Genomic DNA, 20984 nt, shown 5'->3' with positions numbered 1-20984 from the left:
CGCTTTACCGATGACTGGATAGAGAGAGTTCATAGACCCTGAAGACGAGACATTACATGAAACGTATGCATAGATGACATTCCTCTCAGAACTTTGTGCATTCTAATACCCGTACTACCAAACTACCGTACTGTTTAGTATGCCAGAAAAAGAAGAAATACAAAAGGTTGCACGACTACATCTGATCGCATTTCGGCAGGATGTAAGCCGACATGCTTTTCTGGCCATTCTGACCCACAATCCTTTGCGCAGCAGATATATGAGCAAGAGGGTCAAAGTTCAGTGGAATATTTTCCACCACACGTGTTATGAGGAAATAATATGTCCCAATTAAATGCATACCGCATGCAACAGCACATAAGGCCAGCTGCTGTATGGACTAAACTTTTTTTTTTCAAGTATTTGTTTTGTTTTACTTCTTTATTTTACATGTATTTGCATTTCTAAAGCGAGATATCTCGTGGCTTCTTATTCAAGTGAAGAGTTTAGTTATTCCGTTAGAATGCAATAACCTGTGCTGTGAGTTGGGACCGTGTTGTGTTTTTCTTCTTCTTCCTTAACCTTCCAGGATTTCCGTGCAAAAGACACTGTTCCTACCGGCTGCCGTGTGGGGGCTGCAAACGTACAGATTGCAACGCTGCAGCTCAACCTCTCTGCGCGTCGTAACTCGGGAGACAAACCGAAAGCCTGCCGTGTCCTGGGACTTGTAGTAGCCGGTCGCTGCTTTTGTTGCCTCTGTGAATTCTCAAGGTGTTTCCAGTGAGCATGAATGCATTTATGACACAGAGCGATAGAGGTCAGTATAGCTGGAGGTTCCAGGTTTATCTCGGGCTGTTTTTTCCCCCCAAAAGCTCTGCAGAGGTGAAGAAGAAAGCCCGACCCCCTCGCTGCTTCAAGCAGCCTGCAAGAAAGTTTTGAAACTGAAGAAACGTGTTCCTCAAGCTGAGATCAAAGGTGAGCGAGATAAATCCGCCGGGTAATGCCGATGCTTTGAAACGCGTCCACGTTGTTGTCTTGGTGGATCGTACACCTCCTCTCGCTCTCTCCTCTACGTCTCGGGTGCAGTTACACTACAGGAAAGTGTGCTTAATAAAACCCTTTTGCCTTGTCTGTTTTAATGAAAATGTGAGGCTACGCAGTAAACGGTGCGCAGGCCTGCTTTTTGTGCAGTGAAGTAAAAATGAGACACATTAATGATCCCTGTTGAGAATTCCTTTGTGTTTTTCATCTGGAAGTTAGGACCACAAACGGAAGAAGAAAAAGAACCTTGTAAAACCTTCAAATATGAAAAAAGGTTTTATTACCTGCGAAGCGTCTGACGTGTTACCAAAGCTGCTCCTTGTCCGCCGAAATCTTTCCAGGCGTCCGTGTGAAAGAAGACAAGAACAGAGAAGACATGTTTAACTTTCATTCTTTAGGGTCTCACATTGTTACCAAACATCCATTTCCAGAAGACAGACAGGCTTGTCTCGGAACCCTGGACCACTAAAAGAAAAGAAATTATATATATATAGTATATCCCATTTTGAGGTCCCGACAAGTCCCTGAATCAATAGCCCTAGGCTCCAGGCTCCCGGCTCCAGGCAGGTGTGGTGCGGGCAGTTTAAATAATTAAGTACATGGAAGGGAGGCAGAAGCGAAGGCTACGGGTCGTCATAACACAGTGAAGGATATGGGCATCGTGTTACGACGTTAAAAGCAGGTAATTGGAGTGACTAATTGGGCCGGTTTGGGTGCTCAAAGTGGCCTGAAAGTGCTAAGGAGACATGGCAGCCCATTGATTAAAGGCCCCCCGGGGGGTCCCAAGCCCAGAGTGCAAACATTAGCTGTTTTTAGGTAAAGGCAGGGCACACGAGTGCTACCGAGGCCGCAGCCGGTTGACTTTGAGGAGTTGGACGTGTGCGAGGTCAGATTCAACAGGTCGGAATATGGTTTTGGACCTTAAACTCACCTTAGTAGTTTTGATCTTGTTCCCTGTAGCACAGCTCCAGCCCTTCAGATCAGGGAGAACTTTGCATTCCTCTCCGTCAAGGCACGGATGCATCTGACACCACCACTTCTGCTCCACTATGGAGGCTGGTGGAGAGATGGGAGAGGTCAGAGAGGAAATGGTCAGAGATGTCTTTGTTCACCTGGTCTGTTGGCCTCTGTCTACGAAAGCGAGTTCAACATATTTGTTGACTTGTTTTTTTTTACATGATGAAAGTGGGTTATTCTATTTTTAAAATTTAAATTAGTAGAAAAATGTATCACAACTCACATCTTTTATGATCTCTGTCAGTCAAATTGTTTCCTTCCGTGCCAAATTTAATATATATGATTTTTTTTTTATGATTATTTTAGGACATAATCTGTGTTTGTATTTCAAGCTCACACCCATAACATCATGGGCCTGAAACGAAGCGTCTCCTCAAATACCATCATAGCTGTGTCGCAACAAGCCGTGTCACATTTTTGACAGCTGTCTCAGGTAAATGATGCAAGATGTGCTTTTTGACTGGCAACGCTCGCTTTATCTATTTTGAGTATTCAAGCGCACTCTGTCGAGAGCCTCGCACATCGACGCGTTGGAGTCGGGAACTGGAACAAGAGCTCCAGCCGTCTGAGAGGGGAAAACCTTTTAGCTGCAGCGAGTTGCCTCCATAAAGGAGCACATTAAGCTTCTGCTACTCCGTTGTGCGAGACATCGTTTCAATTTGGTATATTACAGAGGTCATTATCTACGTTCACGCACCGGCATTAGTGTCCTCTCCTAATGAAGAGCACTGCTATTGTAATCCACACATAACACCGGGGGGGCCTCGCCAAGTTGCAGAGGATGGATGCTTTATGACATGAGGGAATCAATTTGTACCACACTGCCACGGCTACAGCGGCAGTGTGGTGTGGAGCGCGTGCGTCGGGTCAACTGCAAGCAGATGGTGGTCGTGTTAACAGCGGCTATTAAAAAGCCACAGAGGTTTTCTCATGAAATTAAATTGTGGAGTATTGATAACCAGACGTGGGCGTAGTGCATGGGCTACGTTTCACTTAACGGTTAATGACGCTTTGGAAACATGAGGGCAGCTTTCGGGCTGAAAACATCTGGGAGCAAAAAATAGACTTGTGCTTTTATTTCGTTTTATTTCCTTGATTGTGGCTGTTGGAAATGTTCCAAAAGTCTTTTGCTTTGACCTTGAGCTCACATTCAAATCAGTGATGTTTTTCTCATCTATTCATGAAAGTACACTGATACACACACTGATATATCAGCCGTTATACATATGTGTGTGTGTTTTTTTTTAAAAACTGTTGAAAAATCAAGGAGGAAGTTCATATGCCTTAATTGCAATCATGTGCCAGGACTGAAGAGGTAAAGTTAAATTATTTTTGAGTGTCTGCGTTGTACTATTTGATGTTCACTGGGAACTAATGTACCATCCTGCGAAAAATAATTTGAATCAAAACAAGAGAAACAATGTGTTAAATATTGAGCTTTTCAAGTTGCTGCTTGGTGGATTCTCAACTTTGGACAGAGCCAGGAAACTAGCTGTTTCCCTCCCTTTTTCCAGTCTTTATGCTAAGCTAAGCTAACCGGATGCTTGCAGCAGCTTCATATATATACAAACATCTTCTCATCTAACTCTCGGCAAGAAAGCAGAGGTGTATTGTGCGTATATAACTGATTCTTCAAACTCTTCCTCTTCCTCTCTTTTATAGGTTTCAGTTATATTCTTTTGTCGTTGGTCCCTTGAGAGTCTCTCAGTAAGTCTCATTCATCTAGAACATCAGGTATAAACAAATCCACTCACGATGTATGTTTTATGATACAATGTGCCTTTTTAAGTTTTCTTTACCATATCACAACGCTTTGTCCAACGTCATAATTCGATCAAGACACTTTTACATTTGCAGGTATTTTCTGTGGCTGTCTCTCTGAATTACACATTCAAATCTATTCCAAGTTCTCTCAGATATCCGGAGGTTCATTTGTCCTCGTCTATAGAGAAGATCGTCTCACACAGAGCCGAGCTAAAGGTAATCCCTGGTTGCAGAAGAAAGAATAATTAAAAGGTTAAGTGCTGAACATTTTTTTCTTTTTTTTGCTGGGATCACCCGCGGAGCTTTAAACGGAGGCCAGTGGCTCACAGCTCTAATTTGCAGAAAATGTCAATTCTAAAATGTCAAGGAATAGGTCATACACGGTTGGGTCCAGAGTTTAGCCTGGAACCCGCGCCCTTCAGACCAAAGTGGAGCAGCCACTTCAGCTGAATCGGGGGTAACTCCCTCTCTATTATCTGTGTTATATCGCTGTGGAAACGTCTCTCTTCAAACAACCCAGTTCCTTTAAGTTTCTCTGCAAAAAAACGACATTTTACATGATAGTGTTAACATGTAGCTTTGCTCAACACTCTCTATCACTACGATACTTCTTACTGAGCTCTCGAACGCACCATGATGCAAGTCAACGTGACCTCCGTTAACGTTGAGCTGTTCAGCTACGAGCCAGGTCACAGCATTATGGGAAAACATTACAATATAATAAGTGTCTTGATTAAGACGGTTGTTCCCAATAGTTCCTCCACTTATTTTAGACTTGCATTGAGACAATTTGGGCTTGAATGGTAAGTTTGATTTGAGCATTAATATAATGTATTTTTCTTTCAAAAGACGATGTCGTGAGGTACGACAGCGCTTACCTGTTGTTTGTAATAGCATCATTGTTCAACAGTATCCTTCAGCATGATTCCTGTTTTATTTGGGATTTTCTTGGACTGTTCTCTATTAAAATCACAGTTAAATATCCTTCTGCTCCCCGTGTCTCTCTGCATTTGGGTTGGTCCACTGCTACCTTTTTGCCCTAACCTGACATCCTGTGTCAGTGGGAAACACAAATGTTTTGCACATGAATGTGTATACACGCCTCCCGTAAGTGTTCTTGTTTGGTTCTATGACTCAAAGCATGTGACCGTAATTAAATGGACTCTGCAGACTGTAGTGTGCGCAAGTTCTTCTCTCTCGTTACCACTTTTCATTGACCTCCAGCACCCAGCAGAGCCTTTAAAGCCAGATGAACAGTGAGCACTTTAATCCTAACATTTTGTGGATAAAACAATGAATTAAGAAAATAATCAATGGATTGAAAGTCCACAGCATATGAAGATTTTATTGTAAGATTTCCATATTTAAATCCATTAATTTGCTTCATAAATATGCAGTTATCACCAGTCCCTTTCTCATCTGTGTCTGTAGTAATGTGCGGTAATCAGAATCACTTTCCCTTTTAGGATTTGTTCAACATGTTGTTATGTAATTACCTAATTTCCCCACAACAACACACTGACATGTATGAATGACCTCAGACAGACGACACAGCACGTTTCCCCCTGACAGCTTCTCGTGTAAGAAATTTCACTTGAGTGAGTCAGCGTCTGCTGAAACACTTATCGATGATCTCAGCAAAACTAATCCTCAAGATTTGTGGAAAGGGGTGTCAGCAAAAAAAAAAAAAAAGAGAGAGAAAGAAAAGAAGATGGCCCATGAAATATTCAGCCGGAGCGTACCATCTACACACGACGGGGCGGCTCTGGTGGTGCCGGCCACTTGCCCCGGAAAGCAGGAGCACTTCACAGTTTGTGACCGCTCCTCGATTTTGTTCTTGTTGCAGCAGCGATGCAACGCCACCACCTCGCAGGTGCCTGTTGGGACATGGTGAACTGCTGGAGAGACAACAGAAAGATGGAATAATCAGTGAGGCTTTGGTGCAATAGTATACCCGCATCCACACACACACACACACACACACACAGAGACACACTCTGCTGGCCTTGGATTGAGTCCCGTAAGAATATCTCTCTTGGGTCTCTATTGTCTGCTCTGCATTCGTCTAATCTGTCTCAATAATGAAAACATTACACGGGGCCTTTTATCACAGAAGGTTCCATTTTCCTCTCTTTATGTGCATTATTCTTTTCAAAGTGTCATCTTGTTGGAGTGGCTTTGCAGTTTTTGGGGGTGAATTGCTCATTTATTCACCTTATTCTGAAATAGGGCACTTCCACAAAAATATGCCATATGTTTGTGTTCTTACTTCCGTTTTAGAGCGGTAGCTCATTTACTTTGCTGAGCCTGGCCGGGTTTATCATCGAAGGAGACAAAGTAACCATTTTGATTCCAGATATTGATCAGTTTATCCAAACGATGCTTATTTTGGACATTTCTCCGGAGATGTTTTCGGAGTTGTGAGGAGATGCTGGCTGTGTCAGCGGTCGGTGTCCAAAATGCAAACGTTGACAGTGTTTTTGTAACTACTCTTAACTGCAGAAGGGGTGGACCAATTAAATCAAGAGCTAACAACTTGGCGATAGCTTATAGACAAGACACATTGATTTGCTCTGTGAGAGTAATTCCCAAAACAATGTGCAGACGTACTGATATGCCTCAGTACCTTCCTCAAAGCAGAGACATCTACACCAAGAGACACTACACGTGTCCTCATGTGTGATTTCAGGCTATTGTCACGCAGCGTCCTCCCAGTCACTGATGGATGATGGATGTGGTCAACACCCATAAAGACTGCTGACTGCTGCATTATGGTATGTTTCTATAAACTCCACTTTAAGCTCCTGAAGACATCATCAGGGTTATTGTCTCAGACCTTAGAGAGCTCCCCTCAAAGGCCAAACACAAACTGTTTCACCAGCAAAGCGGTGTAGTGGACGGAACCAATCAGGACCTGACCTATGCAAACTTTTTCATCCTTGACCAGTGTTTTTGATTTATTTTTTAACGGGTTCCTTTGAATAAATAATAACTCAAGTATGAGATGGTAATGATTGGAACTGATACCCTTCCAGATTTCCCACAACAGGCCGAAGCGTTCAAAGAAAAAAGAATTCAGACACGTGAAGGGGAAAGTGCAGCGCTGCAGTATTTGGAGCCAATTTCCAGATCACGCTCCATTGTCTGAATTATTTAGAGCCCGAGCTGCTCCATTCTCTTTTAATTGCATGTGACATTTTTTCTTGAGGTGTCCTTCTGCTAAGACGCTCGCTGCTGCTGCAGTAAACAGTAAATCTGAAATGACGGCGTGAAACCCGGCCCGAACCGACTGTATACTGTACTCGACTAAACCCAGTCAAATACGTTTTCACTCCGCCGTGTTATGTCGGCGGACAGCGGCACTTTCCCGCCCGCTGTAACAGGCAGCCACTGAGACTAACGGTGATGGAGTCAGCTGCTCTGCTGAGACCGAATTGTATTAAATCTGACAAAGATGTTCTGCAACTGTAGCGCATCACCACTCCTCAGAGATCTACCTGTTCTCTTTTTTTTTTTGCATTGGGGGAAAAAAACTCAGGAAACAGTGGATTGAAATGAAGCGGGAGTCTTAATATTCCTCGCGCCATATGTTGTCCTCCTCCTCCTACGCCGCGTGGGTTACCTCCCGTCTCTAATTGCGTTTCTCGTCGCCGCTGCTAGAATACATTTATTTAACCGTCGGTAGAAAAAGTGCAATTTAGACGGAGAGACGGGAAAGTTCTGTTTTGATCACGCGCCCAAAATGTGATAGCACGTCTGCTCTAACAACCCCCCCCCCCCCACCGTCCTAACACATCAAAAATAAAGCAGGTAGTAGCAGTCGCCCCCCCAAAAAAAGCAGCACGGGGCTTACTCGTGCTCTGGCCCGGACAAGAGAAGATATGAAAGACAAACACACAGCAAGCCGAGCTGCTTTAGATGTAAGAGAAGTGCTGCCAGTATCCCTCTCTGAAGGACATGCTTCACACTGAGCGGCTGTGGTTTCTCTGACTGGATTTGGAGTTTCTACTTGGATTCCCGCCTCGGCTTCCCCTAGCCAGCAGATACAGAGAGAAGCATTTCACTGGGGAATCGGGTCTGTCCTGCAAAAAAAAAACCCAGCTTTAAAGCTGCAACGCGCCAGCCGCTGTGACAGAGAGGATCCCTCCGGCTCTGGACACGTTTCTGCTGCTGCTGCTGCTGCTGCTGAACTTGTGTTTTTGTAGATGTGTGTGTGTGTGCGTGTGTCTTTCAAAGTTTTATAAGACAAGCGCGATGCCATGGAATTTAAATAACAGGATTCAAGGACGTTCCCGGTGGCCTGGCGGTTAGGAACCGTACCAGGAATGGTACTCTGAGGTACCCAGCCTCTGTGGCATTAGTGTTCACTTCTCTCTCTCTCTACCCATGTGAACTGCCTGCATCTCCAAAGGGAGAAAGAAAATGCATAGAATACATTAGCATTGGTTTGTGTTATTGTGTGACTTTGGGGTCTGAAACCAACGTGAAACTGGGAGCCTGCTGACGTTACTGTAGGTTATACAAACTGACGATGGATAAGTACATTCTTATGTGTATATATGTGTATGTATGCGTGTATATGTAGCAACGTCATCGTGTACGAACCCACAACAAGGCATTGTGAGGAAAAGTGTTTGGGAAAAGAATCATATTTTGACGCTAAAACTTTGAATGTAGACATAAGTAAATAGACATAAAGTGCTTACATTGACAGGTCTAGTGATGTGATGTAGTAAAAGCCAACTGACACAATCTCCCAGGGTCTAACCGGCCATGCATAGCCCCGTGGTTATAGTGATTGCATGATAATTAAACAAAGCAGAAATGACTTTTAAGTGCAATATTTTTGCACATAAAGTTCAATATGAAACATTAACTTTTACTCGGCCTATCTCAGAAAAAAATAATTCTAAAATTGTACTTTTGTGGGCTCATTTTAGACTCTCATCCATAAACACTTATGTTGTCTTTAAATAGATAATTACCAGAATACGGTTTTGGCCATTTTCTTCCTGTTTTGGCTCTATTAAAATAGACAATTAGTGAGATTTGTTGACAGGGTGGACGTCAATATCAATGACTTCTTGACGGGTTGTTACGTTAAGTGACATGTCTCTCTCTCTCGCTCTCTCTCTCTCTCTCTCTCTCTCTCTCCAAAATGTTGTTTTTGAACAAAACCCTAATTTCAAGATGCATGTCTGTAGCTTAGCATAAAGGCTGGAGAGAGGGGGAAAGGCCTGACTTGTCTTTGAACATGTCATATCTTGTTTGTTTAATCCGTACTAAAACCAAAATGGAAAACCAGCAGAGACTTCAGAAAGATACTGATCCTGGCCAAGGAGTAGTCTGACCCCGTGTAGAACCAGCGGATTGTTGAACCCCAACAGCAGCTTGGAATTGTAACATTAACTCCCAACACTTAGATGCCGACTATCAAGATGCTTTTGTTTTCACCAGACTTTTGTTCCTTTCAGCGAATCCTTTGAACCGAAGTTGCTTTCATCGGGAAGTGACGGGCCATTTCTCTCTGTGCCGAGCTGAGATGACTCCGCTTGAGAAGCTTTTATACGCGAGTCTCCCGAGAGACGCCGGAGAAACTGCGAATGATGCACGCTTTGTATCATTCATGAAGCTGTTGTGAATGATAATGTAATCATCGCTGTGCTTTTTTGCACACCAATGCTGCGTGTGGCCACAAATAACATGAGAGAAATAATCGTGATGAGTTTAATTCCCTCTGTGCAAACCTACATAATGAGATGTAGAGCTGTTAATAGCGCGTGGACAGATCTCCCCCTCACACTATGTGTTGCTTTGTCGGTAAGCAGTTTAGAAGAGGTGACGGACGAGGATCCATCTTTGAGCCACAATTACAAATCAGATCTGGGGAGCCAAACTCCACGGAAAGTACTGAGTGTGTGGATTGATTGTTGTGTTTAGCGTGGGGAGTGTCTCTGGCTGTTAGTTAGGGCTCCCTCAAGGGTGCGAACAGTGTTTTCCTTCCCCGGCAAGATGCTTCTTATTCATCACATACGTCATTTTTATTACAAAGTGCAGAAAGTCGAAGGTGCCGAGCAAGCAACAATCTTTGATGCATATAACGCAGGAAGACTTTGCAGTACATCAGACATGGAGGTCACACGTCGGTGAAACATTTACAACCAGTAAGGGAAGCTGCTCTAGAGACGTCCCGCCGCCGCACCGCCCGAGTGTACTACAGTACACACGTCGGGAAAAAGAAACGCGAGTGTGAACCAGTCCATTTCATTCCACTCAGGTTCAAGCTCCCCTTAGCAACCCCGCTTGCTTTGATTCCTGCTAAGTGGTTTCCCATTGTGGACACTGAAATCCAAGGCTGCAGTGTGTCTGCGGGGATCACGCCGGCACCATTTTTGAAGGTCAGAATTTAAACTCTCGACACCCATTTGGGGGGGCGACCATAAAACCGGAAAGGCGCTGTGTTGCGGGGACATGCTGGGGCGTTAAAGCCAGGTGGAGATGTATCGCCGCCATTTTCTTGATGATGTGAAGTCAAAGCAATAGCTCACGACAGGCCGGGGGTACGTTGTGTTCCTTTTTATACTTCATTTTTTTACGCCTTATTAGACAGCGGACAGCTGATGAATTGAGGGGAGGGAGACGATGGTAGAATGGCGCTGTCAAGAGGATGTACGACAAATGACTCCAGTAAGTTTAGCATGACCAGGTCGGCCCTGCTTCTAGGAAAGTCTAGGAAATGGCTATAGCCTCTGACATAAACAAAACAAAAGAATGGACTACATTACCGTAGCTGTTGAGGTCATTAAATGTGACAAACCCCCGTCTGTCGGCACTTCCTGTTCGTGCCATACATGCTGCGTGCCCGCTGACGTTTGGAAGGGCTCACTGCAGCAATTAGCACCACTTTGTGTTGATCATTGTTTTTGCAGGTTCATTTAATGACTTTTATTGTCTCCGATCCGTTTTCATTTCCCGCTGCTGCCACGATACAGCGTACATATATGAAGGAACGCGAGTAGAATCAGCACAATTATCCCAGGAAGGTAAAATCAAACACTGCCCAACTTAAGCTTGAAGTACCCTTAATGCTGTTGATAAGTTGAATTTGGATGGTGGCACGAACGAGCTCAGGAAAGCGGGTAACTCATCGGATCCATTACAATAGATGCTAATGAAGATGAGTCAGATGTCGCCACAACTTCGTGAGGCGAGTGGGCCCGGCTGGGACTGAATCCTGTTGGACCCGATCCTCTCTCTGCTCTGTGCCTTCTGGTTCAATAGAGGACACGCACACACCAATGACACTTATTACGTTTGTGTTGTAAACATCCACAGTAGCAGAGGATAAATCAGACCTTCTTTTCTCCACATACCAGAGAGGCAAAATAAAGTGAATTAACATAACTGTCAGAGAGTAGAAAGGCATGTTTGAATATGATCCCGTCTGTGCTCACAGAAGCCAGTTATTTAGGGAAGTGGGAGCTCATATGTGCATTAGAACATCAACGCTAAATTTGCCCTGCTTGTCAGAGGGTATAGGCTTAGTATCTCTTCTTCTTGTGTTCCCTGAGAAGAAATACATTTTCTCTACTTTGGACAGTGTTCGGGGTTCATTTCATCCCCCGAATGATAACAGGTTTACAGCATCAGAAATAACACCCGGGGGAAATCAGGGCGCTCCGCCGGCCATCGGAGAGAAGCGGAATGCGTGCGGGATTATTCTGATCCACTTCCCGCTGAAATGATGAGCGCCTTGAGTGGGGGATCGCTGCCAATCAAAGCCAACGCACATCAAAGCGCCGCGCTCCCGTCTAATTGGTCGACAAAGAGAAGAGGGGTATGCCTGATTTTTCTTGATTTTTTTGAACACGCTCACAGATGGACATCCTGTCTGCCTGTACACCACCAATTACCTGAGGCCGTGTGTTGTCAGTGGGACTCCCAGTGATGAAACATGTGGGTTGGCCTCTACTTGTAATGTTGCTGAGTTGTCATAATTGATCTCCCTGGGTTCACTACTGACGACTCAACAACACTTTTAATAAGGCAGTGGGAGACGGGTTTGAATCACACCTTTTTAAAATAGCCGTTCCAGTCCAATTACTCCCCCATTTGCGACTGTGACATCTTTATCTGGGATCCTGCACGGGTGAGAAAACCCTTTCCAAACGCCTCGCATGACAAGCGGCAGCGGCCGCTTCGTCCTGCGTCCCTCCCTCGCATTGGTGCAGCAGGTTTTAGATGGAGAGCTGAGGCCTCACACTATGAGCAAATTAAAGACGCCTCCGACAATCCATTTGGTTCCTACAGACCCGAGTGTGGACGACGGAGGAACGATGTTCTTGTCTAGACGTGGAGGAGAACTTTGACCTGATTTGCTCGTCTTTATTCAAAGACCGGAGCGATGGTTTCACTTTTTTGGGACCATTTGTAGAATGATGTAATAGGATGAAAAACACTGCCAACCAGCCAATTTTTCAATTATCTTTGGCGATCATCAGATTTCTGCTGCTTCCTTGTTTTCCTTGTTCTATGATCACTGCCATTCAAAGCTTCCCAGCTCCCTATATCTACTGGAATGAACATGTCAAAGGTATCAGTATCAGTTTGCTAGTCACACAGAGTAGGACTCAGCATTGCGGAAACAGTTTGTCTTTTCCTGTCTTCGTGATGTCATGAGGGATAGCTGAGGCTGAGACTATATTTTAATGGTAGAGTAAGCCTGCATTCAAAACCACATGTGGGGTTTGACAGACGTAGGCATTTACAAAAACACAAAGCATGACTACAACACACACTTTGCTGCCATGACACAGTCCGTGCTGCCAAAGCGGCGCTGAATACCATCGCCCACTAATCATTATCTATCGTCTATTTTTATATAATGAGGAGTGTGTAATGTAGAATGTATCTATGTTCTGGGGGGCACGCATAAATGCACACACTGCGGAAACGCATTTCCCCTTTGGGGACATTAAGAATCTATTGAGTTGCGTTCTGGGTAATGTAGGATGCAAGATTTTGGAGCTTGACTCACATAAGGGATGAAAGGTCAGCACATCTTAGGCTCTGATGCATCAATTGTTGACTATTTTCATAATTAGATTTTCCTAAAACTACTAAAGCAATTACCGCTCGCCACCTGGAGTATATAGTTATGATCAAAGTGATTTAACGGGAAAGCCTGGCATGATGAAAGGACCAAAACCAGTAATTCATTGTCTCTCAAAACAATATAAATCTTTATATGCATTCATTTATTCTCAGTAATTTACTCAAACAGCTGAGGATCGTAGTTTTTAGCAAATGTTACTCAACCAGGAGCAGAATAGTGCATTTGTTGGGGATTACTTTCAGTTGCGGATTAATACAGGTTCGGTGCTGTGTTAGTGTTTTCGGGCAGCAGGATGGTTTATGTGGGATCAATTCAAAATAATCCATTGTGTGTTCATAGTCATGAAGGAACATCCAGTGCAACAGTGTGTGGCTCACTGACGTGTTTTTAATAGTTTGTGGAGCTCTATGGCACGAGAATAATATACATCAAACTTTGGCCACACAGAAAACACTTGTTGGTCTTTTCATGGGGTGTGTTGGCAATAATGACAATAGAGAGTATCACCATCTTTATCCTTCGCACTACCAAAATCAATGAAAGAGTAAATCCCAATATGTATTAACCGCGCTGCTCACACTATAATTTAGCAATAAGCAGGATCAAGGAAGTCTTGTCAGACGATATGCTAATTATGCATCAATGGAGTCGAGGAACGCAAAACAAAAAAAAACTCGGCATGCTGACATTTAAGTTTGAATGAAGTTGGGGTTAGCACAAATTGCCAATTGCCAATTTGTCAGCCTCATTGGAACGTGCATTTGTTTCCATTAGAAACAAGTGTTAACGTATATATACATACTTGAGAAGTTAGAGTTAAACCAGCTGTAGATGTAGTTTGAACGTGCTCACCTTTAGCTCCTTCTGTTGGTACGGTCATCTCCCAGACACCGATCACGAGCACCATTACAAGTAGAGCCCCTTTACTTCCGATCTGCGCGTATCGCTCACTCATCCTGGGAAAAAAGAAAAGAGAAACCATGAGAAGGTAATTTATTACAGCATTCCTACCTTTAGTACCTCATTGTAAGCCGCAAGGACTATATTTAACTAGAAGAGGGTGCTGCTCCACTAGCTCTCAGTTTCACAATAGCTTGCCCCGTCTGAATGCATCTTGGCTTTTATCAAGATAGAGAGAAAGGCTTCTATCTTCCCTCTTGCTTCTCAAAACAAAGAACAGCTGTAAATGTGCCCCTCCAACACCCTCTCCGAATCCTCCCTTTCTTCCCCTGCACCTCCTCCCCTCTCGAACTGCAACACGAGGCTCTTACAGCGGGAACACGAACAGAAGGTGAAGACCCTCCGCCGCCCCAACAGGCTTCAAATAAGCCTCTCAGCGGAGCGGTAGAGAGCGAGCAGGCCGCATGCAGCTAATCCATCCCTCCACCGTGCCCTTTTCCTCTGCACTCCCTCGCCCTAATGAAGTGGCGGAGCCGAGGCCGCACTCTCGCCATCTGGCACGGCCAGCGTTCTCACTGACAGACAACGATCAGATTTCAAACGAAGGATGCAGGAGCGGCGCGGTAATTACTGGAAGAGGCGCGGTGTCGTATGGCGCGAGCGGACAAAGTTACAAGCTGCGTTTACGCCTTATTTACCGCCTCGTATGCGCCTGCCTCATTGACGTATAGATCGGCTAAACCTCGTTGGGGCTCTCGGATTATTTGTGTAATTAAGTTTATTTTGGCAGGCCCGAGCGTGACCTTTTGCCCAGAATTTCCCAGAGCCACACAGGAATTAGAATCATTAGCGATGTGTCAACACAGCGCACGCAGGACTCACATGTCTAAGATTGGAAATATGACATGAACACAAAGGAAACAATTTCTCATACTGAATTCATGCACGTATAAAAACAACTTGCAAACAATGTGTACCGTTGGGGGCCAGATGTATAAACCATACTTACACCTTTATTGCACACATAAACAAGTCATTGTTTTTAGGTTGTTTTCCAATTTCACTGATATTATTACTCTGAATTTGTATTTACATTTGAGGCATTATCTCCTTGTTAATGATCGGTCATTTTGATCCTGAATTGTGAAGCACTTCTTAAAGTTTCAACATGAGCGCTGCGAATAAATCACTGATAATCCATGTGACGTTTAATAATAATAATAACTATTGACCACGATGATGGCTGACATGTGGTGAAATAGTGGTATGGACGCTACAAGTAGCCACAGCCGTGCGTAACGACAGCTGCTCTGGTGCTGTTGGAGTGCTGGAGCGAGCACAAGTATCCATATGGCAAACTGATGTTTAAGGGCTTTTCTACTTCTATTTCTGGCCAACTGTGAGAGTGGAAATGAGGCTTGTGCGTGTGCGTCCAGCTCCACTGAGATTGAGATTTATAGAAGAGAATCAGGTGTTTGTGTGGGCTTTATAAAACGCCCGGAAAGAATGTGTATGCATATATATTGCTGTCTGCAATTTAGTCGTGAAAACTTGGCCAAAGGTGGAGAGAGACATGTTTTTTGCCGGACTGGCTTGTGTCTCTGAATCATTCATTTCACTTGGGAAATTGTTTAAATGTCTTTCTACTTGCCTATTAACCCCTATGTCTATTTTTAGCCCTCTGCTAAAAAATGTCATACCCACACTGAAAGGAGCTTATCTCGCTAACTACAAGGTCTATTCGAATAATTTCAATGGGATTATAACACTAACACTTGTGATAGTTTGTTAATATGTGTACATATCAGTGTATATGTTACTGGTAATTGCTGAATGAATATAACACACAGCTCAAATTCAAAATGTTCAGGTTCGCCTGGAAAAGAAAGCACTTTTGTCTTTGAAATAATGCAGCAGTAAGCCTATAACTCTCCACAATCATAGCACAACATGTCAGCAGTCCTTTCTAAAAAAGAATTGGCTTTGATAAAGTGAAGCAGGCCAAGTTTATAGAGGTTGGAGTACAGAGAGTTCATGCCAGCTCAAGCCAAAATTCTGAATTTTCCGAATTTTGGAACCAGGTTTCCAGCTGTTCTATTCTAATCTTATATACTATATAACTATATATTTCACTTGTTCTATCACTAACAGGGTTCAATCTATCTAATACAGCAGTTTGGCATCATTTTGAACCATTTTTGACCTCTCAGGGGCCTGATTTATGTGTTTTATGTGATTTCTTCGTCGCTCCATGTGTGTGAATGGGCAGTTTTCGAAGACTATGATTGGTCGATTTGCACATGTGATATGTCTAAGAATGCGAAAATGCGTGTAGAATGCAGTGGGCCGGTCAGTCAGGTGATTGACAGAGTTTTAGCCACTAAAACTCCAAAAGAGTTGCGCAACAGACCGAGCGTCGAAATGATTCGCTGAAAATTAAAAGTAGGACTATCTATGCATAAATGCCTCGATTAACTCTATTTTACTCTCGAACGAAAGAGAGGGACCGGGCGCACACGTAGCAAAAGGATTTATGTGGATTTACAGAGTTTTTCACCCAGCAGACCAGCTCAAGGTACGATGCGTTTCACATTTTCTGCTCTGTGGTTTCGTCGTGCTTGTGTGTGTTCCACGGTGTAACGTTTGAATGGTTTGAAGGAGAGAAATATGAAAGATATCTGCGGATTCAGGGTGGAATTGTCATGCTTGCTAAGCTATCGTTCGGCCATGACGGTCTCTTTTTTTGTGATGAAATCTGCATTCAGAGTGCGTAGCTCGCTGTAGCTCGCCGAAAAATACGTGATATTGTGCTGGAACTTGGTAGTTTATATATTGCTTTGTGTATAATTGTGTTTTGAGTGAGTAAAATTACGTTTTTTGTATTGTTTCTCAGAATCTGTCGTTAAGTAGGTATGTAGCACGTGGGTAAAACTAATTATATTCGGTTTGGAAAAGTGATTTTTATGACGCTCTTCTTCGCAAAACACTGGGTGTCGCGAGAGTGTCTACTGATTTTAAAGAAAAGGTCGACATTTAGGGGAATCCTGGACCAAGCCTGGCCAAGTTAGAGCCTGCAACTTTCCGTTAGCATTGAGTCAGGATATCGATACCTGGGCTTTGGGTACCGACTATTCTTAATTATAGCTTAATGCCTCACTGAGTGGGAGGGACTGGGATCATTATTTCATGAGAAAGACAACATCAGGCTTGACTTAAACATCGCTTTACTAACAGTGTAAAACTAAATTACAATTCAAATGCCAACCTTTTGAATTCAAATTCCAGTATATAATGTATATATACTGTATACACATAGAGTTCAATTGAATAGATGGGCTCCATTGTCACAGATACCAGCTCCAGCCTTTTGTCAATCTGCAACTCTTAGTTTTTTTACAGTTAGAGAGCAGAAACACTGGGATTGGAATAAAGTACCTTTACACAAGTACTGCACTAAGTACAATTTTGAGTTACTTTACTTTACTGGGGTATTTAAGTTGTATGCTATTTTCCGCTTCTCCGCTTTGTTTCAAAGAAAATTGTACCTTTTTAATGATATATTTTACACAACATGATGCGTTGTTGATATTTCGGCCCCATAATATAAGAATAGTTCAAATTAGCTCCAACAGGAAAATGCTGCGTATACAGTTATGCGTGGGTAACACATTATAACACTCACATATGCTTTTAGTATATGTCCAGAATGCTCGCTGGGCATGCTGAAAATATATGATCAAGTCATTTAGCCACTTATCCACCACAAGGAAGGAAAATACACCAAAGAACTCCACTGATCTTTTACGCTTTCACGGTGGAATGTTCGTTCCATCGCCAACATGATCTCCACAGAGGCCATGATTGCCAGTTTCAGGACACTTAGCAGGGGAATTCAAAGGCAGCTGGAGGGACACGTGGAAGGGAGAGTCACTCAAATGTTGACAGCGATATAGCCCTCGTAATGGTGAGGTTCATGTATCTGCTCAATTGGACCTCAAATTGTACACTCAAGTGCTCGTATTACAGCAGCGGGTGCTAATGTTCCCCTCCATGGCGACAGATTTATAGCCGCTAGTTAGCCGAAGAATTGGAGGCCGGGTTGAAACGGTGGCCAGTCGATGTTGCTGTGCAATTCAGTGTGTGTGTGTGTGTGTGTGTGTGTGTGTTTGAAAAAGGGCCATTGGTGACAGAGTGCAGGGCAGAGCACCTACAGCGTCATTTGTTGGGTGGCCGTCTAAGCGTGCAATTCTGTAAATGACATCTCATTGTCCCTGAATGTGCGGTGTTGTCATTGGTGCGGCGGCGGCGCGCTCGGCAGAGCGAGTCGCCGAGGATTTGTTACAGTTTGAGGCCATTTTACATCCTGACCTTGAATCGGAGAGCTTAAGCATCTTTGGAGAGAAACACTGCAATTTGTTTTTCTTATAAGTAAACGTCTGTTTCGCTGCTCGCAACGCGACATGATCCAGCCGGTAAACAAGAGGTCTGGTATAGCTCTTTTCTGGTGATGCATTTTACACTTACGTTTCTCAAAACTGTTTCCACTGTTTGATTTATATGCGACAGTGTTCCGATCTGCCATTTCTATCCTTGTGGTTTGGTTGGAAAGCCTTACAGTAAATCATAATTTTAAGAAAACCAACATGGACCACCTACAGAAACTATAAAGCTTCACTAATTCATGTTTTATGTCATCAGTGGATCAGATGACTATCGAGCAGCATTAGAGACATTCCTCACAGGAGTTGGCGAGGCCCGGACCAAAGATCAGAGGGAAGTGAATATTGGAATTCCATTCGCCTGGTGGCAAGAAACATGACACCGAATGAATGCCAATGTTGCTCTGTGTCTGCTGGATGTGTAATTAGGTCATTCTTTTCTAACATGATCTGCATAACGACTTTATACAGTGATAATATGTCAGACTAGTACAAAAAATAAATCTTTTTTGAATCAAGTAATACCACTTAGATTAATGCGGAAATGAATTTGATCCCACAAATGCATCATCTAAATGCTTGGATACGCAGCCCCAACACAGAACAGAGGGTTAACGGTATGATACGGTTGACCGTTGGTGCTTTTACTAAATATTTACACACTGAGGTTTTGGACAAATATCAGTAGTGTGGATATAATGAGAAAGTGTGTAAAGGTGTGTGCTCAGACAATGGTATCCGTTTACTTTAATGTAGCCTTTAAAACCAGGAGAGAGAGAGAACACTTCACTGTATTACAATATCCAAAAACTGGAGACGCTATCTCGTCTCATATCCCAATATCGATATAATACATGATGTTAAGTTATTCCTCTAAGCATGACCTGCTGTAGCATCAAGGACTTTACTTTGAATCTGGAATTCCATTTGGCCAGAACAACAAAGACACATTTCTTACGGTAATGATTACTTTGGTGAAGTGTCATTACAGGTTCCATTTGTTCGTGATACGCGTTTGAAGAGTGGAGTCTTTATTGCCACTTGGTTTTAACAAGGATTCAGATGGGTGTTTTTTTTTTTTTTTTTTTAAGAAAGCAAACTGTGACTCAGAAACTGTCTGCAGCGGTCGGGAAGTTTTAATTGTTCATTTTAGTCTGACAGTACTTCATGTATAATGTATACCCTTTGTGACAGAATGGGCCCTGAAGTGAAACGCATAATGTATGCAGATGATTGCCATAAGCTTGAAACATGAGCTGCACATTGACGTTAGGAGGATAGTAGATGAAAAAACAAATACTAATAAACTGAAGCCTAAATGAAATGTGTAATTATCTTCTGATTATCGCAGTGCTTTGCGTCTCCTCCTCTTGGCAGCAGAGACAGAACGTCTTTTCCCATCTACAGTATATTGCGCCGCTGCACTTGAGGACACTTTCAAATGCAAATGAACACCTTTTTAAGTGAGGAGTAACATTCCTTTTTCGCCGGTGCCACCTCGGTAGTTCTCCTGGATGTGCGTGCTGAAATTCATCCAGAGATTGGACTTTTATCCCTTTGTCATGAGTCGGCTCTGTTGTGCGGCGGGATAAGCCGGCGGTGTAGATCTTCGGATTTCCTTTCAAGAGTACAAAGCGAATTTGTTTAAAACTGAATGAAGCAAGAAATCCCCATCTCTGACAGGAAAACTCTTGATCGTCGTTTCGTCCTGCCCTCCCACTCCCACTCTCACTCCCACTCCTCTCCGTGCAACAAATTGAATGGCAGCAGACCAACGAGGCTGCTTTAAAAAGACTCCACTCGATGATTGACCTCAGTGAGCCGACGCGCTACTAAAAGACTCCTACACTCACAAAGATGAAAACACCTGACTGTAACCGGCGCTGCAAATTCCCACCTCGACGAAAGAAATAGCTGCATTTTTACACTGCAGTGATCTCTGATGAACTGTAGCAGTAATGTCACTGCACCGCCACCGCCCCATTACACCCGTTCAAAAATGAATTATGAACAGAGCACGTCAGATTTCCTTACTTATGAGTTTCTTATAAGGCAATTAAATGAATTTTCTATACATGTTTCATCTGTTAGAGTACAGTTACAGTATAATAACAAGTTAACACTATTAGTTAGGCTACTATTAGACCGTTCCAGTGGTCGCTGAAGGTTTATTTTTTTTAACTGCTGAAAAGAAAAAGAAATGAATGGAAAAGTTTTGACAGGGCAAAGTGCAGCGCTGCCCAGGAGTCTACTTTCACTTTATTGCTGTCGATGGAGAAATAATAACATATTGTTTACTGTTGCCTTGAGACACTGTGAACAACCCCCGAATCTTGAGGCTTTGCCCAATATATTTTTTCCTCTTGTACCGACAGTGAGACTGAGCAATACATCAAAAAAGTTTCTGGTTTTGTTCCCTTCTTCTTCTGCTGGCAGCCATATTGGGGTTCTCTCCTCCTCATGCTACCTAATGTATTGCAATTGTCCCAGTTACACACTTAAATGTGAAGAATTGATCTATATCAGGGCCAGTGTGTAAGATTTAAGGGGATATATTGGCTTTTTTTTTTTTAATATACCAACAACCTGCCAGGGCCTGCAGATGAAAATGATCCTGCATGATGTGTCATGTTCATTCATTGTCATTGTCCCTTCTTGAATACAATAAAGAGTATAGAGTAGTAAGTAGCGCCTCTATTCCAATTCTGTATCTCACTCTGGGACTAAAG

At 43.3% G+C, this 20984-nt stretch overlaps 1 protein-coding gene across 1 annotated transcript; it reads right to left on the bottom strand.

Moving 5' to 3' along the window:
- Positions 1-1858: 1858 nt before the first annotated feature.
- Positions 1859-13871, bottom strand: LOC306713840 (chemokine-like protein TAFA-2; the record flags this gene model as incomplete). Its single annotated transcript, XM_079183679.1, has 3 exons — positions 1859-2076; positions 5544-5699; positions 13769-13871. The coding sequence occupies 3 exons, from the start codon at positions 13869-13871 to the stop codon at positions 1859-1861; spliced, it is 477 nt and encodes a 158-aa protein (XP_079039805.1).
- Positions 13872-20984: the final 7113 nt, after the last annotated feature.

This window comes from Pholis gunnellus (genome assembly GCF_910591455.1).
Source record: "Pholis gunnellus genome assembly, chromosome: 22".
Classification (NCBI taxonomy): domain Eukaryota; kingdom Metazoa; phylum Chordata; class Actinopteri; order Perciformes; family Pholidae; genus Pholis; species Pholis gunnellus.
The sequence above is the reverse complement of the archived record's forward strand: the minus strand, read 5'-3'. Positions and strand labels throughout refer to the sequence as shown.